Here is a 25,029-nt window from a genome sequence, read left to right as displayed (position 1 = left end):
ACGCCCTGTTTGCCCGCCCTGTTCGCCGCGCTCCTGGTCGCTCGCGCTCCCTAGGGGCTGCTTTTGAACGGCTGGGGAGGGGGCGCTGCTGGCTCCGCCTTCGCCTCGTCAGCCTCCCTCACGAGGGCTGCCGGGTCCTGGCGGCTCCCTCAAGTAGGCTCGATGCCGGACAAAATTAGCCCTGCCTGGCCCGATCCCCCGCTCCGCTGCAGAACGCGTCTGCCCCGGAGCCGATCGCCTCGGCAAATGGCAGTGAAATGGCGGTGGGTCCCGATTTAAATAGCCCACCGCTGACGCTGCTGGCTCCGCCTTCGCCTCGTCAGCCTCCCTCACGAGGGCTGCCGGGTCCTGGCGGCTCCCTCAAGTAGGCTCGATGCCGGACAAAATTAGCCCTGCCTGGCCCGATCCCCCGCTCCGCTGCAGAACGCGTCTGCCCCGGAGCCGATCGCCTCGGCAAATGGCGAATATTGTTCCAGACTATTAGACCCTGTGAGGAGGGGGTGGCCAGTGTGCTTCCAGGCTATTTGTGGCTACTGCCTTACTGATTGAGGAAGCTAGAAAAGTCACTTGTAGGGCACCTCTGAAGATATATACTCCACATAATGTTAGGGGAGTACTCCAGCAGAAGGCTGAAAAATGGTTAACTGATAGTAGGATGCTGAAGGATGAGGCCATCCTGATCGACTCCCCTGATTTAGAATGAAAAATAACTGCTGCACAGAGCCCTGCACAATTTCGATATGGGGAACCCCTAACAGAACTACAACATAACTGCGTGGAAGTGATTGAATTGCAAACCAAAATCCGACCCGATCTCGAGGAGACAGAATTAGAAACAGGGGAAAAATTATTTATTGATGGATCATCCAAAGTAGTAGATGGAAAAAGAAGATCAGGGTATGCCATTGTAAATGGGGATATGGTCCTAATAGAGTCAGGACCACTCAGCGCTGCCTGGTCCGCTCAAGCACGTGAACTTTATGCATTATTACGAGCCCTAGAACTATTGAAAGGAAAAAGTGGCACTATTTATACAGACTCTAAATATGCTTATGGAATAGTCCACCCATTTGGGAAAATTTGGGAAGAAAGGGGACTCATAGGCACACAGGGAAAAGGGCTGATTCACCAAACTTTAGTTACTCAAATATTGCAGGCACTGAGAGGACCTAGGGAGATTGCTGTGGTACATGTCAGAGGACATCAAAAGGGAACTGCCTTCCACATAAGAGGGAATAACCTAGTGGATAGAGAAGCTAGGGAAGCAGCTCTTAGGAAGCATGATGTAGTCCTCACCCTACAAGAAACGGATAACGGAAAAGGGACACAAGAGAAAAAGTATACAGAAGCAGAAATAAAAATTATAAAGACCATAGGAGCAGAACTGAAAGAAGGAAAATGGATTCTGCCTGATGGAAGAGAAATACTGCCAAAGGAACAAACTAGGTGTCTACTTTTACAGCTACACCTACAAACCCACTGGGGAACAAAAGCATTGAGTGATCAATTTCTAAAATTTTATGGGTCTGTAGGAATATATGAGATAGCCAAACAAACCGTCCAAGGATGCTTAACATGTCAAAAGGTGAATAAGAAGGTGATTAGGCAAGCACCTGCTGGAGGAAGACGAATTGCATATCGACCATTTGAGAGAATACAGGTGGACTTTACTGAACTACGAAAGAGACGGCTAGAAGAACGGTGGAAAAGGGGTGGACACATGCATCACGACTAAAGGGACCCGTAACAGGAACCTGGAAGGTTGAGTCTACTTCTGGAGATCCGAAAGTTAAGCTTAAAAGAACTTGAAGCATATCAGGGCATAGCTACCCTTTGGATGCTAATTGTATGTATATTAAATCTTGTACTGATTAGAATACACATTGGTACTGGGCAAGGTATTCATCATTCCCAGGAGATTTCAGAGGTTCCGCAACACTGCATAAAATAAAAAACCATTTCTCACTTCTGCTGAAGGACGTGAATATTAAGAGTAAAACCTTCCAAAGGCAAACAAACAAACAAAAACCTCCAGACTACAGGACCGCTCGCAAAGATATGCCATTTAGAAACCTCTCCTGTGATTAGGACACCTTCTCCAGCTCCCAGAGAAAGTGTTTTTTCCCCTCTTGCTTCTGAAGCCATTGCACTAAAAAAGCAAACGCATCTGTCTCCTTCCACCTGCTGCTCTGAGAAAAAAGGCATAAGGGCGAGTGGGGAACAGCCAATGTTTCTCCAGACAGTGGAGAAAAACGGAAAAACATTCTATAAAGGAACACAAGTTCTCCTTGAGGCACCAACCTGCATCAGAGTGATATGCTCAGTGCCGATCATTAGTTCTGTTCGTGACACTGGACACACAGTATGGAATTGTACTAATTTAAATCCTTCCATTAAGTACTATTAGTAGACAGATAAAACTGTAATGAACTTCCATAAAGTCTTGTCTTAATAAGACTGTGCTCATTTTACCTCATTTCCTCTGACAAGCTGTTCAGCTGGCTGGCTGTGAGGGACTCCGTGATGACTTCTCGATTGACTGAAGGCATAGCTCCAGGCATCTGCAATTAAAACGCACAAGTCAGCAGACAAAAAAATACTATTTGTAGTAGTACTGAGGACTAGTCTTGTCAGAATGTCTCCATTAAATAGTAAGCAAGACCGCTGTGAGTTGTATGCATTATCTACACTTCAAAGATAACCCCAACTCACCCCCCAAAATCTACTTTATGAAATTAGGAATTTTTATCTCAGCTGAGCTTAAGTTGACAAGTTCTAATGTAAGCTCAGGTCTGCAAATTCTAATGGGATAATACGACAAAGTCTTATGATCACATTTGTGCTGTGTTTTCTCAGTATTTCACCTGAATTAGGAACACAATAAACACTTCCGGATACATCGTAGGTGAGAAATTCTCGATGGAGCAAATCTATGTTTCAAGCGATCCATTTGTTTTAGAAAAGAATATCTCAGAAGGTTTAACAGGTTCAAATCGGCAAGTGGAATCATAAAGTTTCAGTCCGTTTTCTTTAGATTCAGTAACTAACCTAATAGCACCATTTAGTGAATCTGTTTTTGGCAGCTCATGCTGGGATCTTCCTTTGTCAGCATTCTGACAGGAAGAGTTGGAATGCTGCAATGTACGGACTACCTTTCCAACCAAAATTCCATTAGAGGACATTGCATTGCAATTCCTTTGAGATAAGCCCTTTGACTCCTCCTCAGATTTTCCTGAAGATTCTGCACCATAAGGGACTGTGTTATCAGAGCTGAGTTTAGGATTTTCATTCACTGTTGGCTCCACAAAAATTTAATCAGAAACTTTTTTGTTTGTTTGCATTTGCTTCATTTGCATTACCAAATTTGTAATTGTGGATGAAGGAACAGCCTGGTAGAGATCTTCATCCTCCACAGCACTGCTAAGACAGTCAGGCTGTGACACAGTCTGACGAGCAGGCAATTTATTGTGAATACTGATGGTGATCTTCTGTTTTCTTGACGTATCAGTCATTGAAGGCCTGGTAATTGCCTGGTTTTGAACACAGGCCATTGGTGGTGCTGAAGATGGCCTTTTTAGGGTGACACCAGTGGTCTTTGCGTCCTCTTTTATGGATCCATTTCCATTTAAACGGCTTGAATTCTGTATTTAAAAAGAAGAAATTGCAAGATGGATTAACGCAAACACTGCATGTAACATTTTGAAGCACAAAACTCTCCTACTGAGTGTTTCTACAAATGGTCTTAACACCTAAAAAGAAAAACACACTGCCCTTTAAGGATAAATGCAAGTCCAATAAGCGTATTCAATTCCTGCTTTTGGTTTACTGCAGATTGGTATCAAATTAACATCATCTTTGAAAACCAGCCAAGCAACTTAACATTACCTGCTGCTATTCCCAAATATATTTATTTTTCCCTTTAAACATACCCTGAAAAGCCTGAAATAATTGTTCTGGTGCTCAGGAATAAGACAATTAGTTTTCCCTGTCTTAGCTAAAGTGACGAGAATAGGAAAAACAAGTCCTCTTTTAAATGATTTGAGGATTAGTACACTCTGCTTAAATTGTCAAAGAGCGTAGCTCTCTGTGCTTTAGAAAGCTGTCTTGGAGGTATAAAGTAATGGAGTCGCATGGCTGCACAATTTAGCAGTAACCACTGTTTGAATGACTCTGGCTGTAGCATGAGGGCTGTGAAGAAAGCTGCAGCGTGGGAAGGAAAACAAAACTAAGATGCCGAAAACCAAACAAAAAACCCCACACCAAACCCCAAACCCACTAGCAGTTTGGTGCCGTTATCTGCCCTCCCGCTTCCCTGAATTACCTTAATCATATGAGGAAGAAGTCGTGGTCCCATAAATCCAGCCTGCTTACTATTAGCCCCCTGCTGACCAGGAGGGAATGAACAGGGATAAGATGGTGCTGGCAAGTAAAACGCACGTTCTCCAAGTGTCAAATCATAGCGCCTTCAGAAAAGAGCAGTGATCGTAGTTTAGTTTTTCTTTCAGCCTACTCTTGGATTAAATCCCATCCTATAATTTTAGAGGAACAGCTCATACGATATGGAAGCCTTCTCTACAGAAGGCTTCGCCAAGACTACAAACTGAAAAGTAGAGAACAGTCTTCCTACTAAGACTATCACTTGCACAGCAATAATTCATTCTTACACCACAGATGACCTTCATTTCTCTCCTTCTCTAAATTAGCCAGCTACAGATAACACATAGATAGCAATTTACACAAGTGCTGCAGTTTAAGGCCAAGCAACAAAAGATAATAAACGACACAGAGAATTTCAGGTTAGACAGAACTGAATTAGACAAATAATAATCTTCTCCCCGGATAGCAAGAAAAACACTTGCAAAACAGAAAAATATCAATAACGGGAAAGTAAATCTCTTCTGAACACATTTTAAGATTTGTTATTACCTGATATAAAAAAGTATGTAAGCTTGCTGACCAAGAACTCTTTTAATGTCAGTACGCACTACTTTAGCATCATTCATCTGATACCAAAGTCCATTACCAGCCTGCAAATAAAGACAACGATTTCTTTAGGTGAATTGCACGTTTTCCAAATGAAATCACGGATAGGAACAAAATACACACACGTCAAATAAAAATATAATGAAATCTTTTTCCCTAGAAACAGTAGCTGCTAGTCATGCTTTAATTGGTTTGCCAGCACAACCTTTACCCTGTTAGAAATGCTGTTGACTTCTACCTTTACATAGCATATATAGTGTCCTGAGTGACAGCTGACACCGTGATGTACCAGCACCGCATATAAGGCATAGAGCAGTGGTTCTCCCATTGACTGCGACATGTAGGCTCTCAGGTCCAAATACTCCGGATATTTCACCTCCTAAAGAGACACCAAGAAGACAGAAAAATTATCCCAGAGTACTTCGTGGACTAGCCAGAGAAAAACACTTCCAAAAAACACAGACTAGAATTTATTTCTAGAATATATTTCTAGAATATATTTCTTGATTCACTACAAATAAGTCTTCCCATAAACAATGGTTAAGACTAGAAGTTGCAGAGAACTGTTTCCTGATGAATCAGCCTTCTCAGAGGAAAGCATATGCTTCTTGTCAAGCGGGAACTTTATTGATATTAAGAGAAAGAATAAGCCATAGTCGTTAGTCTACAATTATTGTCTGAAAATATTAACAACTTTCAGCTTTGGGGGATGTCCCATTACACAATGATATAGTTGCATTACAGTGGTAAATATACCTTGTTGATCTTTCCACCTGTGAAATCTGCAAATCTTTTCAGTGATATTGTGAGAACCTGGGAAGAACGGTGTATGGTAAATCTCTTGGACGCAGGAACCATCTTTTTACACCTTAAAAACAAGCAGAGATAAGTGTTTGAAGGCATCTTCTTTTTTCGCCCCCAAAACAAACTCCTTTTAATGTCTCACGCATGCCTATGCTATTTGAATGATATTTACTTGCATAATAGGTTGGTCTTTTTTCTTTTCATAAACCCATGCACTGCGTGTCAGGTTTGTTAATACAGAGAAGAAGGTCAATTTTCCCAACAACTCAGAGCATAGTGGGAACAGGAATCTCTCACGAAAGGGTATTACCAGGTTGGATGGCAAGGTACCATTTCTTGGTCTACAAAAGTGGCTATTTGAACTCCAATCCTGGAAACATTCTTTCAGCTTTCAAGGGAAATACAAATACTGAAAGCGGAACGAGAGAGACTTGGTCCCCAGGACTAGAAATTGCAAATAATCTCCGACATAGGTCGACTATCAACATCAAAAATACAACAGAAGCACATGGTCATTCTACTGGAGGGAGACATTTAACAGTAGGAAGTCTTCATGTACTGAGCTTGTCTGGAAAGACACTGAAACCATCTGCCATCCTTTGAAACAAAATAGTTCAGTTTGACACATTGCCCGCTCCAAGGTAGGACCTACGGCATAAGCAGTGAAAATTAGCCACTAGCCCAGAGAACAACGGAAACTGGGCAGTTTACATCAAGAAAAGTACTGTCGAGAGCTAATAAATAGAAAGAACAAAAGTAGCTCTTTTTGAATTCTGATGGCAAAATACAAGCCAGAGAATTGCAAACCCATAGGGAATGCCTATGAACAAGACTTCCCCCCTCCAAAGAAACAAAAATCCAAGTCTTTTATAAACTTCCACAAAACTTGTAAGTAGATCCAAAGTTTAGAGGTAGTCCAACAGAGTCATGCAACATAGAAAACTGACATCTAGGATTAAGACCTAATCCGTCAAAATCTTACTCGCTACATTTATAGCAATTCTCTCCATCCAGCTCTTCAGGTTTCACAAAGAGTTCCAGAGCTCTGCTAACAGACGAAACCGCCTAGAGCAGCGAGAAAGAAGAGCGTAAAGTCACCGTAATTCAAAATTCCAGAGACATACTAGTAGTTTATAAGAGAATCTTACTAACATACTCAAGCGATCTACTAGGAGCACTGTGAAGAAGGAGGCAGAAAGAGCATGCTCAGCATTGACCTCACCTGGAAGGCATTTGACTTTGGAACAAATACTTTTCCAGTAGCCTAGACAGCATCTATAGTGTGCTTTGTCATCAATACTGGGGACAAATTCATCAGTCTAACAATTAGATGTATATTGAGGTAGAACAACAAAGAAGTATGACAGCATTATCATTTTTGCAGAAAGAGAATTCCTTCCCCTTAAACCCAATGCAAATGTGGAGACTATTTACATGGGTTCCACGGAAGGACAAAGTCCAATCCACTTCCTTAGCACCACCAAGCTCTTATGTTTTAACATTATATGTGGTTTGGTTTTTTAAGTTAAACAAGTTTAATTTAGAAAGTTATGCATGTACTTAAACATCATGAATTATATTTAGAAAACATCTTACCTTTATATCCAAAGTGATATCAAGAAATGCCTCATACGTATCCGAAACTGCTTTGCAATTCAAGCACTTCACTGGAAGCAAAATATAAATGCTTAACATTATGTGAAGGAGACTAACTGTCCAAATTCAAGTTGTTGACAGATACTACTTTAGACAAACTACAGACTGCTTTACTACCGACAAAAGACACAGATCAGTTCTAAGGACAGGAATATTTTTTCAAGTACCTCTCGATCTTAGAAATCCTCCAAATATTTGATGAATGATGGTGGTAGCTTGAGAAGATCTGTCCAATCTGGAAATAAATTATAATCAGACCTCAGAAGATTTAAGGCACAGAGTTAACTCTTCAAAGAGTTTGATGAAAACCAAGGATGATGTAGACTTTCGTTGCTGATAGTAAATAAGGCACTAAAAAGTGCTAGAGATCATTTCTGAGAGTAAATAAAGGACTAGAAGGTGCTAGAGAATGTATGAAAGTGAACTTGTTTATGCTTACTCGGTGCTTCCGTTCAAGCACGCTTCCTGCATAGCATCAACAGTATAGCGCAAGAACTCGTGTGCGTCTTCTTGACTGCCAAAATGGAAATGTTGTCCTATTCCTAAATAAGATGATAGTATTGACCCCATTTAAAAATGAAATCAATCTTGTATTTCTAAAATCTCTCTTCATTTGAGTGTTAAAACCACTTATACACATCAAATAATTATTTGAAGATTACAAGCTATCGAAAAGAAACACATCTGAAGCCACTTACGACTGAGATTACTGATAACATGCGTAGGCTTGATGGCATCAACAGTGCAACGCAGGGCCTGGTTAATGTGAGTCTCCATCGTGCACATCATGCAAAACTCTTGTTCACGACCTGAAGAGTGAAAGAACAAAGCATCCCAGTCCAGCAAAATATCCATAACTACAAACATCTAAGTACAATTTAAACTACAGATACAATATCCACTCTCCTTGCTACATTCTATTCTCCCAAGATGCCAATGTCCCAACAGTCTTGTAACATTTCATTTCACACAACTTTACAGAAGAAAAATATCCACTAAGCCTGTATTCAAATGCATTTTGTGATGAGAAATCTAAAAGACTACTGCAAAGTCGCAGTTGTAAAGGCTGACAGGAATGTGAACTCCACAGGCTGCAAAATGTATTACTCTCCAAAATTACTACTAAATGCATTACTGTCCAATGCACTTCATTATTCCCATGAAGCAATAAATGATCCTTTAATAAACAAACAAACAAACAAACAAACAAATAACTAAATAAATAAAACATGGTGCATTAATTGCACTCCATATGCTATTCGGAGCCCACTGCTAATACGGTGCTCAAAGCCAGCTGCTACAGGTAAAATCAGGCAAATAAGCTTATCTCACAGAATCACTGCTGTTCTTTCACCTTCAGAGCTATCCAACAGATTCAAAATACTGTTAGAAAGTACTCACATGACTGGCTGTGCTCAAGAGAAAGCATGTAATTGGCAAGTGGGGGTGTGTAGGTCAAACACTGTAGAGTAGCATTAAGAAAACATGTGTTGCCAAGATTGTACAGGCCAACTCCAACACTTTGTGTTTCTCGCCAATCCATACAAATCTTCTCAGGTGGAAAAAGAATGCTCTGTGGTGGAGCAATTCCATCATTAACGACTGCAAGAAAGTTAAATTTAAAAAGAGATCTTGTTTGTTTGTTTCGAAGAAAGGTATTTAAAAAAATACTATTCTGCAGGAGCACCTAGAGGAGCTAGCTACAATCCAAACCAGAAAAACTTATTGCAGACAGCTTTAATACCACCAAATTCAAATTGGCTGGTCAACACAATGTTTTGGGGAAAAAAAAACAAACAACTTTAGTCAACCATTTTAATTTTTCTAAGGCAAGGCTAACTGCCATTCTGTTTGTAGCACCTAATGCCAAGTTCCTCTCCATCTATAATCTTTAACCTGATTAACTCAACTACTGTTTTTTTCCTTATTATAACTTAAACCACAAACTTAGACTTGAAATTATACGGTAAACACGTAAAAACTAGGAACTAGGAATGACGGTACCCCTACAGATACCAGATTTTTTCCTGAGCAATGTTATCATTCAAAAAACCTGTGAAGAATGGAAGCTGTGAATAGCAACCATCAAACACTTTTCTTTGCAAAACAGAAAAGACATGGAGGAATCTGTGCATTACAAAAAGCTCCCCATATTTCTCTGTTGACTGTAAATATATCAAAATTAATTTCTGTAACATCAGTCACTTCAGTTGCCTTAGGGGATTCGCTTTTCAAGTCTTTGTTCACAGTAGTCCCCTTCTCTATCAGTGCAACAAGTAAGAACTGCATTTTCTACTTTTGCTTTGAAGAAAATGGAGGCAGGATAAAACGCACACTTACTTAGATCTCTTGGGGCAAAAGCCTTAGATTTTTCAGATGATCTACAGTAAATACCACCTCCACGTCCTTGGGCCACAGAGACTTGGCTTGAATCTTCTGCAGGCACTATCCGGCCCCAGTTTGCGGTGCGTGACATCAGTATTTTAGTACTTGGTTTCTTGGATTTGCCAGACCGCCTTGAAGAGGGCTTTTTAGGCTTTGAAGATTTGGGCTTCTTAGCTACGGTCATTGTTCACATCTGCGACAGAGACAGAAGTTCTGGTTGACGTAAGAATATCAAGAAGCATTCCAAGAAGAAAAGAGTAGCAGAAGTCCTGTCACTTAATCTCAAAGAAACAGCCTTAAGAACTAAATCGCTGGTATGAATGATTTAAAAAGAATCCCCAAACTAAACACACAAAGTGAAAATTTCCATCTAAACTCTATCAGTATTACTTTTCGCTTCTGCAGAACTAGTGGCTGATGCCATTTCTTTCCCTTCCGTAGGATTTTAATCCATTACAACTCTGGAGTCTTTTTAATATAAAAATGTAGAAGACATTCTCTGAGGGGAATCAGTTATTTATTGATTTCCGGAGTTGCGCAATTATCTGTTAATTAGTACCTATGATCTAATAGATAATTGTTGCAATTATCTATTGCTGACATGAGCAACGGAACACTATTACTTCACTGCCTGCGTTTTTCTGTTTCGTCTGCACAAAGGTACCCAGAACTCACTGCTACTTTTCTTCTGTCTTTCCAGGGCTCGCCCTCTACCTCACTGTCTACTGCACCAGTCATGAGGGGTTTGTTGTGATTCTATAATGAGCCTAGCTTTTAAATACACCTTTCATGGGCGTCACTTGGTGATAGCAAGTTAATTTCTGAGGGCTCCTCAGTCTACATCATGTGGTCGCTTTTTCCAGGTGAAAAAGCGGAGCCGTAAGTGGCAGTACACTAAAGCCCTAGCATGTTGAGATCCAAGAGGAGAGATGTTTGGCCCTCCTTTTCACTCCTGGGAACCATATACCTCAAAACCCACAGAGGATGGTCTATATCTCAGAGAAATCTTGGGAAAGGAGAGCATGAAGAGCATGTTTGCAAATTTATTTCTCCCTGGGCTTCTTCTGCTTCTCCAAGAAAGACGAGTTTCAATATAACTTTGGCAGCAGTACTTCTGCTGTTTTACTCCTACCACATTTAAAACTCCTACAACAAACTGAAAAGTTAGACTAAAAAGCAGCTCTTTCCGTTCTACTTTGTAAAGCTGCACGTTTTCCTCATGCAAAACAACAGGGGAATGTAAGCTAGAAACGGAAATGCTGAATGTAAAACAAAACAAAACAAACCTCAGCCCTCCAGGACAAAAGCCAATAACTGCTACAAAGTCCTTTTTAAAATGCTGATTAGGTTTCAAGGTGATACCGCTTTAAATAAGCATAGCTGTGTGTCCATAGGCAGAAGCTGAATAATGACAGGATGAACTTCTATACTTCATGTTTTGTTACTGTCTTACTGTAGCACACAGGGACTTGTTACCTTTAGGGAAACCACTAACCTCATGGAGCGTTTAAAACATAAGCTAGTTTGTTATACCAAAACGACGGAGAGAACAAAGCATAAAGTGCTTTCAGATTTCTAGCACGCCTTGATTGCTATCCATTAAACTTCAGACACGTTAAACAAAACACAGTAAATAAGAAAACTCCTAGTCCCACAGCTGGCAAATTGTGTGCAGAGGTTGTAATTAGAACTTTTTTTGCCTTGACGTTTTACATTTAAAATTGATTTTAAATCCATTCTATACACACTTTCCATTCCTGAAAAAACAATACGCAAACCTGACAAATGCATTTACATGAGAAATGAAGTCGTCCTTGTCCGATTGGAAGACTAAGGTGACAGCGCCTGGGCTCAGGGATAAGCTCTGATCTTCACCAGTGACAGCTCCTTTTGTAGGATTGAAAGGGAAAATGTTTCAGCAACACATTGGAAACATACTTAAGGGACGAGAAACAAAATCAAGACTGCAGTGAGAAGGAGAACAGAAAAACAATACTGGGGGGAAAGGAAAGGAAAGGAAAGGAAAGGAAAGGAAAGGAAAGGAAAGGAAAGGAAAGGAAAGGAAAGGAAAGGAAAGGAAAGGAAAGGAAAGGAAAGGAAAGGAAAGGAAAGGAAAGGAAAGGAAAGGAAAGGAAAGGAAAGGAAAGGAAAGGAAAGGAAAGGAAAGGAAAGGAAAGGAAAGGAAAGGAAAGGAAAGGAAAGGAAAGGAAAGGAGAAAAAAAGGGAAGGGAAGGGAAGGGAAGGGAAGGGAAGGGAAGGGAAGGGAAGGGAAGGGAAGGGAAGGGAAGGGAAGGGAAGGGAAGGGAAGGGAAGGGAAGGGAAGGGAAGGGAAGGGAAGGGAAGGGAAGGGAAGGGAAGGGAAGGGAAGGGAAGGGAAGGGAAGGGAAGGGAAGACCTTGATCTTTATACTGACCAATGAGATAAGCCTTACACATTTTTAAGTTTATTTTTGACAACTGATTGAGGTGTTACCAGGTATTAAGTACGATTCAAGAGCAAATATTAACACTACAAAGAAGAAATCCGATCCACCACCACTGTTTCAAAATACATCCATTTCTCATTTGGAGATGACGTCTCTCTGACAAGGTAGTAGAAAAACTGTAAATACCGATAGAGCTTCCTCTCCCGATGTTCCATATGCATACCGATGCTGTTCCTACACCTACGCTCTGAGCATAAATTTATGTTGACATGAGTGACAAGAGAGGGTGTTACTCCTCTCTTTGTTTGCCTTGAGAGACACACCTCTTGTCCATTGAAAAGTAAATTCAAGATTCCAGATCAGTTAAGACAGTTGCTATCCCCCCATTCAGAGTTCTGCAGCAGCACTCTTCAGATGTGTTTAGCAGTCTCTTTAGAAAATGTTATCACTTAGGACCTGTTTCTCAGTAGGTCCACGTTTGGCCTCCGCTTAGCAGAGAGTCAATCCCAGCTTAAGCTTTCGTACAAGAGCCCCTTCACGAAACGGAGTTGAACCCTGACATAACTGAGTTGAACCTTTAACCTTGAAGCTTCCTTAAAGAAGAAAGCAGCACCCAGGCCAGGAAATAGAAATTAATCGTCACTTTACCCTGAAATGCAGTGGGCTATTCTGTGCTGGCAGGATTGCTGCCGGGCTGGCCGACGAGGCGGCGGGCAGCTCCCCGGGGCCACAGGGCCTGGCACAGGGAGCCGCTGGGGGTCTCCAAGGTCCGGGAACAGCGGCAACAGCGGCAACAGCAGGGACAGAGGGGACAGCAGCGACAGCAGCAGCCACCTCAGCCGGGGCCGTCTCCACAACCGCCACAACGGCCTCGGAACGCTGCCGAACTTGGAGCTCCAGCGTGACGCCTTTTGAACCTGGCCGCGCTGCTCATGGCTAAAACCAGAGCGTTTCCTCCGGCGTGTGTTTACTGTCGGTGCCGGATCGGCCCTCACCCCGAGCTCTCCCTGCCGGGAGGGCTTTGGGGTTGGGGTTTCCCTCCCGCCGCCACCGCGGACAGGCCCCGCGCGCAAGGGGTCCGCGCTGGGGAGCAGCATCTCACCCACGGTGAGAGCCTGAGGGCACGACATGAAAAAGCCCCGACACGAAAAAGCCACGACATGCGGCCGAGGCGGCGGGGAGACGGCTCTGAGGGAGCTGCCACTTCGCCCTGCCGTCCTCCCCTCCCGGGCTGCCCCGCCGAGCCCCGTGCGCCTCAGGTGCTGCGCTGAGGGGGTGGCTGGCTACTGAGACAGCTGCCCAGGGCACTGCTCATGGCACCGAGCCTGACGGAGGTCAACAAGTGTTGAACAATGCTCTCAGACATCGGGTCTCACTTTGGGGTGGTCCTGTGTGGAGCCACGAGTTGGACTTGGTGATTATTGGGAGTCCTTTCCACCTTGGGATGTTCTCTGATTCTAGGTCAGCAATCCAGTAGCTGATGAGAAGTGTGGAGTCATTCAAAGGGAAGAGAGAACACAACACTTCTCATTTGCAGAAGCGGCTATTTGGTAACCAAACCGACGATTCCTTTGCTTCTAGAGCAACTAACAGCAGGGATCCGCTTTACAATAGAGGGAAAAGAGTCGTTGGCATGTCATGTGAAGTAAGCTTCAAATCCCAGAGGATGATTTTGTTGGAACTTTATTCAGCTGAAAACACAGAAGCCTTGCTTTTGCTTGTGTTAGTTACAGCTCCAGTTTACTTTGGTTGGGAGGGAAGGCATTCCAGGCTAATGTGCTGTACCTGTTCCTTCAGCTCATTGTCCATAAACGGAGGAGCAAACGAAATCAGTTTAATCTCCATTAAATGCAGCAGACAAAGCGGAGTAGAGGGTGATCTAGCACTTAATTTTTCCTGTAAGCAGGAAACCCAGAACTCAACAACAGTTTTCAAATCTTGTCCTGCAGTAAATGACCAGGTGAGTGAAGCTTGCATTTAGAGGATGTGCTCCTACAGTAGATGGAAATAGCTTTTCCTCTTCACAAGTGCAACTGAGTGGTGGACTGGCAGCTACGTGGTTAACTAGTTGTGCCAAAGGGGTTGTGTTGAATGCACAGAAAAATATGCAGGTCCCAACAGTAAAGGGTTGTCTGTAGGCATGACACTGAGTACAGATGTTGTCCGCAGGTTCGTGCAGAGTGCACCACGCCAATAAGCACCCAGAGTCGGAATGCACATGAAGGTCTTTTAATTATATAATTACTTATAGAACTCTGCAGAGTCAGGTACTTGGCCATCTTTCGCAAAGCAAGCACACCTCTGACTCAAATCGCCGTCATTTATACACAGGAAACTTGTGAAAACTCTCTCTTTGGCTCCTTTGGATTGGTTATTACAGCTCATCTAACTTATCTCCACTGAGCTTGTGCATTACAGAGGAATACCGGGGGGGAGGGGGAACAGGAGAGGGGGGACACACAACGAATCCCACATTAGCATAGATTAGCATTTTGACAGGTGTGATTTTTAATGTGCTAATGACCCTTAATGAGAAAAAGGTTACTATAGGTCAGTCTGGAGCTCGTGTTCTCCTTCCTGTTTTTTCCCTTTTAGCCCTTCTCTTCCTTGCTTCTGCTAGCTCAAGGCTACCTGTCTCTCTCCTTTATTTTCTCAGCTAAAAGACTGCACAAGCTACAGGCCTCCCTATTTGCTTCAACATTTCCTTGTTTTTGTTTTTTTTTTTTTTTTCCCAGCTCTGGGACGACACAGGTGTGGTTTGATATTTGCCAGTATAGCTAAAACTCACGCCAGTCTGCTCACGCACAATAAGTAGTAAGATTTAAGGACTGGTTTCATCGGCTTCTTCCATACTAACATCCTTCTTATGTTTTAGATATGCTGTAGTTAAATCAACACTAAGTTACTACTTGTGGAGTAATCGCCTTAAGCGACTAGGCATCATAAGCACACCTCCATCCCAAAAGCTACCCGCCTCCAAGGTGCAACCACCCCTCACTGAGCACGCCCTTGGAATTTCTCAGAGCCTGTACCTTTAAACGCAAGTGAGATCATTTCTACCAAGCACAACCAAGATATGCATGACTAGAGTCACTCAAGCTCCACCTTAAAGATAGAAAATAATATCAATTGCTTTAAGAGAAAGGGGATGTTAGGGAAGATACTATCAGGAAGGATTCCTTCTGACATCACTCGACAGGCTGAGCCTCTCACTCCCCCACCCCCACTCCATTGGGACGCCGTGGGGTAATATCTGAACGCTTGCTTATACCAGGCGTCTCTGTGGAATCTTAGAAATCTGTAGAGTTTTGATGCTTTTTAATGTCTTAATACCTAGGCTGTGTGCCTGTGCATTTCATGCATGCTAGCTTGCTTTTGCAGACAGTGAATTTATCACTGACAATCCAAAGAACCTGTGTACCTGTCGCCGTAAGAAATTGCACTTAATTGCATTCTTCCTAGCTGTGAGAGTTCTCCTTGAACGCGACTAGAGCGAGGCCGTACTGCGTTGTTGGTGAGTCCGTGACCGTGATAGTTCAGCACCCTGAATCTGACGGGACCCGTGACGGTCAATTGGCTACACCCCTTAATGCGACACTACTAGAGGAAGAAGATGACAGGGCTTGCATGCACTGCATTAGGCTTTGCATGTGAAAACACCCCGAAATAATTTCACGTGCATTTAACGTTTTTAAAGGGAAAAAAACAGGAAGGTGTAGTCTCTCTGTAAGCTACAGCCCTACATAGTTAAGGCATCAGCATTCATTCCTTTGCTTGATAGCAAAGTATGAACATACAGAAGAGTTAAATATTTTCTTTGCATTCTTAAAGGCGATTTTTCAGACTTGGGCTTCAGTTGTTGGAGTTGAAGAGATCAGTAGACATCCTTACTTTTACGTTAAGACCAAAATCTTTATCTAAGATTGTGTTATCTAACGCAACTAAACTCCCACCCCCATATGTTTTTTTTGTAACTTCGGAACGATCTTGCTGCAGTCCTACTCCGATGGTCTTTCAGTAACATGCAGACTGCCGTGGCAGATTCTGTTACAGTGCTTTTCTATTGACAGTGTGCATAACACTCAAGGTAAAGCCCCTTAAGTGTTTCTTTGGACCCTGCTGCTTCTGTTAGTACTCATTTTTTCACAAACTTGTTGAACCTGAGCCGTGCCTACTGAGCCAACGAATGCTTTGATGACACAGTATTTTTTCAAAGCAGTTTTGCTTCTTGGAGCTACAGAAGCAGCTCTGGCTACGTGATAGGGAATTGTGCTGCATTGGCAAAACCAGACTTAGCTACAGACTTACAACACTTGCTAACTCGATCTATTTCAAATCTCATTTTAACTTTAAAGGACAATCAGTTTTGTGGCTCCTGTCTTACTAATTTGCCTTGTTTTGCATGGAAGGGCAGCCTGTGAATGTTTTGCTTTATTGCATGCTTCAAAAAAAAAGGCTGAGGAAGAGACTGGAGGAACCTTTTCTATTCTATGGACTTTCCCCCGAGAGGGTGGAATTGCAGGCTACTTGGATGAATGTTCGAATATGAGTAAGGGAGCAGACCTCAGCCAAAGGAGGTGGAATCCTTGCTTAATAGTAAGTATCAGTGTGGGGACATCTTTGCTTAACGGGAGCCATTTAAACTCTTCATAGAAACAAAATAAGCTGGACATCTTATGCTTGGAAAGCAGTATGGTTACACAGCTGCTAACATAATGACTTGAGTCTTCTGCTCTGCAACTTCAGGTTTTGTTTTCAAGCAGTGCATACATCAGTTTAAGCTTTGGACAAGGATATTTGCAATGCAAATAGTGATAAACCAGAATCAGTGGCGCTGACGAGTGTAATGGTGAAATGCAGCAAATCAAGTATTCCTGGAGAAATGTGAGATTACAAAACTAGTAAGCCATGAAGCACTTTTGTTGTTGTTGTTGTTGTTGTTTTTTAAATCAATTCTTATATGCTGAAATAGCACCTTCAAGAAAATCTGTTTATCTAGCCAGGTAACGGTGTCTCCCTGTAAACATGAAGGAAATGCCAGGAGCAGCCATAACTCTTTGCTGTCAAAATAAAGAGCAAGTCGAGGCCAACATCATGCCATAGTGCAAAGGCTTGCTAAGAAAGATCATTCTAAGAGGTCTGCAAGAAAAGATGACTTACTTTGTCATAAGTTTGTCAAATAGAATGGACGAGTTAGTAGTCGAGTACCGACTGTGTCCGACTCTACAGCTGCGGCGCAGCTCCAAGTCCCTGTTTTCTCCGTGGACTCGTCTCACAGTTTTTGCACAAGCTCTACTCCTCAGTGTTCTGGTGACTGATACGCAGAAACAAAGGATTTTGAAACAGTGAAGATGGGATTCTCCTTATTTCACCGTTGCTCTTGTAAAATGGAAACAGACAAACAAAAAAGGCACCCTGAAGTGGATTGAGTTTTCTTTACATTTCAGATCAGAAGTTGTTGTCACAACCACTGCATTCCACTTCTTTATCGCTCTGCACGTTTAAACTGTCTACTTAAAACTGGGACCTGTAGGGAAATTTTTAAAGAGACTGAAAGCTAGCCAGACAAAAACAAACGTGCAACTTTTGTTCCATGCAGGAGGGAAATCTACTCCACTTATTTCTGTCTTGGAAAAGTGAGAACAATCAACACCTTTCTCTAAGGTGTTTTCACTCCATTCATGTCAAACTGTATCTAACAGTGCTCAAAACAAACACTATGACATTGCAAGCCTCTTCCTAAGAGGTGTATGTTTGATTACTCTGTTTATGCATGCAGCACTTCCATTTCCTGCATTATGATCTAACAGCTCAAGGAGGTAAGAATCGTTTCAAGAGAAACACCCAAACACCACATAACTCAAACTCGTGCTTTTTAGAAAAAAGCCTGCCCATTGTTTACCATACAGCACCCTTTGGCACAGGTTTGTTGCTTGCACTGTCATTAAAAGAGACAAGAGGACAAGGGGAAGGGAAGAGCTACACCACTGTGCTGGTAGGATCACAGCTAAGGTTTACTTTTGTGGTTGCCAGCTATAAAACTAAGTTTGAACTTATCAAGTATCGATTTACTTTGCACAATTAGAACAGTTTGCTTTGTGCCTACCAAGCTGCAATTTACACTGCTCCCTCCCCAAGGAATTCATAAAATCTCCTATTTGCACCTACCTCTCTTCACAGAAAAGTCACTGAGGAGTGAATTCAGATGACTACAGAAGGCTTTGGGGCCAAATGAAAGCGATGGAGTGACCAAGTGCCATCCTCTTCAGTAACCAGCGTAAATAGGTATCCCGGGGACTTACAGCCACTTACCTGTGTTATATTCTTTTTTTCGTTCCAATTTTGGCTTTCTCAACTGCCTACATTAAGAAAGAGGACAGGGCAGAGAAAGGAGAAAAGACTTGTTGTATTAGACCCATCAAGGATGGGAAATTTCACCATGTTTACAAGCCAGTGCTCTATGGTATACAAAGAGAAGCCTGTAGGCCTCACGCAGGATCCACATCCCAAGTCTGTTGCGTGCCATATACACGCGGTTCTGTATGTACCCACATTTCCTAGCTTGCTCATGTTGAATTCTCAAAATTATGAGCAATAGCACCCAAGTGGAAAAGATACATGTCCTGGTTTCAATTAGGACAGAGTTAGTTCTCCTCCTAGTAGTGGGTAGGTTGCTATGTTTTGGCTTAGAATGTGTGAAAGGATGTTTAGAAGAGTGCTGATACCACCCCGATGTTTCAATTGCTGCAGAGCAGTACTTACAACAAGCCAAGGACCTTTCGGTGTCTCACTGTCCTACTGGCGATCAGAATCGGCGCACAGCAACAGCTGCGAGGGGACAGACTCAGGATGGCTGACCCCAACTGGCCAAAGAATTCTATGCCTTATGGCAACACGCTGCACCATGGATAGGGCGGGGCAGCCGGGCTGCTAGGGGTTACGCTGGGCACTGGTCAGCGGGTAGTGAGCAACTGCATTGTACATCACTTGTTTTGTACACATTACTAGTAGCAGTACTATCATCATCATCATCATTATTATTTTCCTGTCTTAATAAACTGTCTTTATCTCAACTCGTGGGCTTCACTTTCCCATTTCTCTCCCCCATTCCAGAGAGGGAGGTGGGAGGGTTGCAGAAGGGCTGTGTGGTGTTTAGCTGCCGGCCGGGTTAAACCACAAGAACACCTCAAAGGGGTTGGGAAAAAAAAAACAGTTTTTTTTAGAAAAGCGGGAGATTTTCACTGAGAAGAGGGACTCTAGTTTTAAGGTACTGGTACACCATCAGCATGCTCATAGGCCTCTGCTGATTTTAGCCGGAGGTTTATCAGGCCACAACTCACTGCACATGCTTTCTCTCTTGCTTTTCAATCTACAAATCGAACAGAGATTGAACATATAGAAATACAGTACCTTGAAAAGCATCTCCTCTTGACATTTCCCCTCAGTATCGCCATACTTTCTTCAAAGCTGGAGACTGAACACCGCAGGATGCTTTTGCTCATTGATCTTAAACGGTGTCCGTTGAAACATTCAATACTGGGAGAAGAATAATCCTAGGGAAAGAAGGAAACAAGAATATATTTATGTGAACCACGTAGATTCAGATAAAGAAATTCTGCCTCACGCAAGTTTAATTGACCCTCCTGACTTGGTAGTGGGGCAACTAATGGCAGGCAGACACTGAAACGCTGCTGTGCTCAAGAAAAACCTGGAGAGAAAAAAAAAAAAAAAAAAAAAAAAAAAAAGCTTTCAAAACTAAAGCTTCCCTCTCCCCACCATTTTCTTGTGGATAACTTAAGCTTAATATCCTTGGCAAAAAGATATTGCAGCAAAACCTTTCACATAAACTTAGTGTTTCGTGAAAAACAACAACAAAAACTTTAAATTCAATTGGAATTTTTTTCAATAAATTCAATTGGAATTTAAATTCAAAACTTTAAATTCAATTGAATTTAAATTAAAAAAACTAAACTAATTAATTTAAATTAAAAAAAATTAAATTCAATTGACTGTTCAGAGGAACAGTCAAGCTTGACATTATACATCCTAGAATTAAAATCTAGTTTGAGTTTTTCTCCCATCTCCAGACCTTGCTAAAGATGCTTATTAGGAGCTCTGTCAAAAAAAGTGTAAGGCTTGTTATATCAAAGCTTTGAACCCTTCTTACTGCCCTTGACCTTCTTCACATTGCTGCTCCTACAAGGGTGAGTACTATCATTTTTAGTATGGGAGGGAAGCTGTGATATTCTTGAGTGGGGGGTCGTTCTGTTTACAAAATGAAGTTCCAGTAAGAGTACATCAAATGAACCAACTTTCTTTGAACTTTAATTCATCGCTATATTGAATGAATGACCTCTGGATTTCTCTCTCCCATTTGGAAGTCAATTTGAAAACAAACTACCTCTGCCATAAAGAGCCAGGCATCAGAGACACCTGTTGCGCCTCAAGAACAGAGAAGGTATTAACGACAAGAGCAGCTGAATAAAATGCAACTTGCCATTAGAAATGGGTGTACTGGCATCTACAGGTGCCGCTGGCATCTCCTCATTTTCATTACTCTCTTCATCTGGTTTCTCGTCTTCAGTAGCAGGGTTCTGCTGTGGTGACTTGGAGCTGTCGCATGGAGCACACGCTGCAGAGGTGCGACCTTGCAAGAAAGAATAGATACCAAAGATCTTCGTCGTGCATTTTCAGTTACAAATGCAGAGACAAGTCTTCAAATCCTTAGCGTTAAACCACGTACCTCTTTTCTCACGAGATTCTTTAATTTGTTCACAAAGTCGTCCAAACTCTGTATCCGTTTCGTTCCTCACCATTGAATATGCAGTGTCTTGCAAAACATAGGCGCTGTGACGATCTGAAATTTTACAGACTTTAACTGAATGTTGTCTACCAACCAATGAAACTGTTTTGATCACAGAAAAAAATTGCTTTCTTCATAGGTTGGTTCCGAAAGGTTCTCTCAGTGAATATTTTCAGCATAACAACATCGAAGTTAATTAAAACAAAAGCACTAGTTCCTTGGGAACACTTATATCACAATTCCATGCCCAAGTAGCAAAATGATAAAATATTTACAGTCTGGACGTCCAAAATCAGCTAATCCATCCGAAGTCCGCACACAGCATTTCTCCATCTATACATTTGACAGATTTTTTAAACTAGGGCTAAAAAGCACATCCTCACCTGTAGATCTTTGATCCGGGTAGTACTCTAAGGCATTGTTACAGATTAGATCGATGTCCTTCAGCTAGTCTCCTGCAGCGAGGTACTGGCACGAGTCAATTTGAGTCAGAACTGTTGAAAGATCCATCGGCTCTTTAATCCTTGTGGCATAGTCAGGTACCTGCAGATCAAATACAAGCATTCAGAGGTTTTCATAACCTTGCACACTGTCTACCAAAATTATTCTGAAAACTTTAAATAAACAACTTCCTAAAAACCCTGAACATTTGCGATGCATCAGAAGTTGCTGAAATTAACCAGTTTGCTTCTCAAAAATGGAAGGGCTCTTTCATTTTTCATTAGAGCGGCTAGGAGAGGACAACAAGAAGTAGGGAGGTCAGAAGCACATGCATGGTAGAGAAGAAACACTGAGGGTGGGAGATTCATTTCACTTTGCTTCAGAAAATCACAACAGTGAAAGCTGAGCAAGCCATCCGGCATTCTCTTCGTTGTCGACATTGAGGAAAAGGTGCATGAATTGCACCTGTGAAGCACCTATTGCAGGCATCTACTTTAGAATGAGATAACTGGGCCCTGAGGTGCTCATTTCTTCCCTCAGACCAGAAGAGGAGACTAATGACCAGTTCAGATGAGGACATATGTATCTGTCTAGATTTTTCACAGCTCAAGAACCTAGGAGAAAAGGGGAAGAAAAGCCAGTGAATGCCCACAAGAAGAGGACTTTGCTGATCCGCAGGTATATTCAAGTTACATCTGTCTTTGAAATATACGCCCCTAGTTTAGGCTTATCTCATAAATTAAGGAGAAAAAGGCATCTAAGCAGCCAATTGGAGGAAAAAGAAAACACACTGCACTTATGGTTGATTCCTATTGAGGAGTTCCAGATGAAACAGAGAACAGGATCTCAAAACTTATTTTTACAAACTGCTGCTCTTATTCCTGTTCCCACAGGAACTGACAGTCCAATAAAGGGCTTCAGACTTCATTAAAGTAGTCCTGTAAATACTGTTTGTAATTATAAGGAAAGATCTCTGTGCTTTTCAGTGCTGTGACACGCCTACATATCAAAGCCTTTTCACGAGCAAACTGTGTTGGCATTTGGACTGGCTTTTTAGAATGAAACCAGGGCTTTCAGCGAATAATCCCATAAGAGACATTTGAGAGTCAGCAGAAGTAAAAGCACTGCCTCTGCTTCTTGCAAAATCCTTACAGTGCAGCCCTAAAAACAAAGTTGAACCTCACCCAAAACGCTGAGAAATACGAACACTGAGAAGTTACAGACACACACAGATCAGCACTACTTTACCTTCTGTGGGTCAACGGGCTTTGCAAATTCCCTGAAACGTCTGTCAGTGGCAAGTCTGTGAGTAACGTCCCTCAAGAAAATTCTAAGGTCACGCAAGGTATCCTCCTCTTCCTCCTCCAACATCCCTACTTTTGTGGGGATCATTCTTGTGGCTTCTGAGGCTCAGCTGGTGGTGCTACAGGCACGACTTCCAATGTCCAATCAACTTCAATTAATCAGGAAAAATTAGCCAATTTACAGTACTCAAATACAAGCATATGACAAATTACTGACAGAAAATGACCACCAAAGCAAAGCCCAACGAGCTAGTAACTTCGATAGGAAAGTTTTAGATGTACTTCTCATATCCTCCTCACCTCTTTTCTTTACAGGAGGCTTAGCCACTTCATTTAGAATTAGGTCCTCAAAAAAAGATGCTCTCTCTGCCCTACCAGGCAACTCAATATTGCACACTTCTCCAAATTCCTTATTAAATAATTTTTGGATCTAAAGCAGAAGGACGAGAGACATTTCAGATTTAAGGCCACAAAAAACTCATCTTCTATTCCAAAAAGACGAGTACCTTTTCAAATTAAGAATAACCTGAAGAACACAAACTGAAAAAAGTTATCTTCCTGGCCTTAAAAGGCTACATTTTCAAAGGCTGGCACAGCAAATTCAAATATCACCTTTAAGAATCACCTATAGAATTAATGCTCGCTGAAGGGATTGTACGCTACACTGATAAAGTAATGGCTTTCACCACATCCAACAGCGCCTCCTTTGTATTTACTTGCCTTGCTGCAGCCTTTACTTAGAACCTTTATGGCTATCGAGGGAAGAGAAAGGCTTCAGCAGACAAGTGAGGGCTTTTTGCTGAGTTTTTATTTCTCTCCCAAAAGGTGTCTGAAGTAGCTAGTACCTCTACGTCTTCCTCCATTTTCAAGTTCTAGTATTAAAAGGTAGGTAAGGAATTTCACTACTTATTTTAGAAGGAATTTACAGCCTGTACAAAAACTTCTGTGGGAACTCAAGCACTTTCAAAGCAGTTGATAATAAACACGTCTAGGTAAGACCCGTTCTCTTCCCCCAATGACTGAGACCAAATCATCAGAATGACAACAGCGTGGTCCTGTTTTGGGCACCTTCCCTTAATGTAAACTCTCAGAAGTCAATGAAGTTCTGCACGTACTTTTACTACAGTTTATTTAGGAATACAACTAGAATTCGATTCCAAAGTTACTTTAGCAGAAATTGGAACTCAGCTTTCCAGCTTGGAAAGCTTTGGCCTATATGAAGAAAGAAACTGATTTATTTATTTATTTTTTTTAATCAAAGTGTTTCAATTCTCTACTAAATCGCATTATTAGCAGTTTACCCAACATAGCATGGAATGGCAGACTGTCAGAAGAAATCTCTTCAGTAAGAACATCCTCTTGTCATTTCAAGCACTTCATATTCTTGACTGAACCACTTTGTAGCCACCAGAATTATTGTATTAATTTATTATTTGCATGTGTGAGAAGGGGGTGAAAGTCACTTGCTTGACTCAGAAAAAACCTGAAGCAGATGCTTTCACAGTATTCTTTTTCTCTAAGCAAATTTTAAGTGATTTGTTAGGGTGCCTGAGTAATAACAGCATGCATTTAAGAAAGCACAGCATTTTGATGCTGAAAGCATATATAAATTACAAGACACTGAAGAAATAGTAAGAAAAGTATTGACAAATACCTCTTCTGGGAGATCTGAGTGACGTACATCAGACGTAGCAAGCAGCAAAACTGGCGAAAATGCTGGAATGTTACGTAGTAGAGTTAGAAAAGTAAGTTTCAAGGCAGGTCCAGCGTTGTCCCACCATAAATGGATATCTGGGACATAAATTGTGCTTGGTGCTGTCTTCTGAGCATTTCGGATCAGCTAGTGAAAAGGAAAGCTTGCGTAAGAAAACTAAAACACATACAAGAACCTCTTAATACATAGCTACATAGCCATCTGACTGCCCCATGAAATGAAACTGCGTGAACAGAGTGGCAAGCATCCTTTCACATAAGGAATTTCTCTGTGCACCCTTTCAGATTATCAGTACTCGGAGAACTCTAGTCAGAAGATGGGAAGGATATATTCAGGCAGTGGCTAGACACCGTAGCTATATGGCCACAGCCACAATCATCGCATAACAAAGAAAGGAAATGTCCCTCTTAAGGGACACATCAGTATTCAGTCGTGTAACATGTCTGTCCTTACTTGTATGGCTCTCAAATGTTTCCACGAAAAGTAAAAATATTTTAAGGTAGTGATGCCAAAC

At 41.9% G+C, this 25,029-nt stretch overlaps 1 protein-coding gene and 1 long non-coding RNA gene across 2 annotated transcripts; both read right to left on the bottom strand.

Moving 5' to 3' along the window:
• Nucleotides 1-1,240: 1,240 nt before the first annotated feature.
• On the bottom strand, nucleotides 1,241-17,529 carry LOC311428934 (ubiquitin carboxyl-terminal hydrolase 42-like; the record flags this gene model as incomplete). The annotated part of the gene is made up of 15 exons (XM_084540142.1): nucleotides 17,414-17,529; nucleotides 11,624-11,715; nucleotides 9,784-10,021; nucleotides 8,845-9,045; nucleotides 8,142-8,252; nucleotides 7,883-7,985; nucleotides 7,611-7,678; nucleotides 7,384-7,454; nucleotides 6,770-6,852; nucleotides 5,740-5,851; nucleotides 5,222-5,362; nucleotides 4,927-5,027; nucleotides 4,322-4,463; nucleotides 3,360-3,641; nucleotides 1,241-1,297 (listed from the first exon to the last, which is right to left on the bottom strand). Exons 3-15 carry the CDS (start codon nucleotides 10,010-10,012, stop codon nucleotides 1,241-1,243), a joined length of 1,701 nt encoding a protein of 566 aa, XP_084396268.1. The 5' UTR covers nucleotides 10,013-10,021; nucleotides 11,624-11,715; nucleotides 17,414-17,529.
• Nucleotides 17,530-21,464: 3,935 nt separating this feature from the next.
• On the bottom strand, nucleotides 21,465-24,619 carry LOC311428935. Its single transcript, XR_014687961.1, has 3 exons — nucleotides 24,456-24,619; nucleotides 22,746-22,950; nucleotides 21,465-21,599 (listed from the first exon to the last, which is right to left on the bottom strand). It is a non-coding gene; the product is annotated as an uncharacterized lncRNA (long non-coding RNA).
• Nucleotides 24,620-25,029: the final 410 nt, after the last annotated feature.

This window comes from Aythya ferina (assembly GCF_964211825.1).
Source record: "Aythya ferina genome assembly, contig: HAP1_SCAFFOLD_198, whole genome shotgun sequence".
NCBI lineage: Eukaryota > Metazoa > Chordata > Aves > Anseriformes > Anatidae > Aythya > Aythya ferina.
The sequence above is the reverse complement of the archived record's forward strand: the minus strand, read 5'-3'. Positions and strand labels throughout refer to the sequence as shown.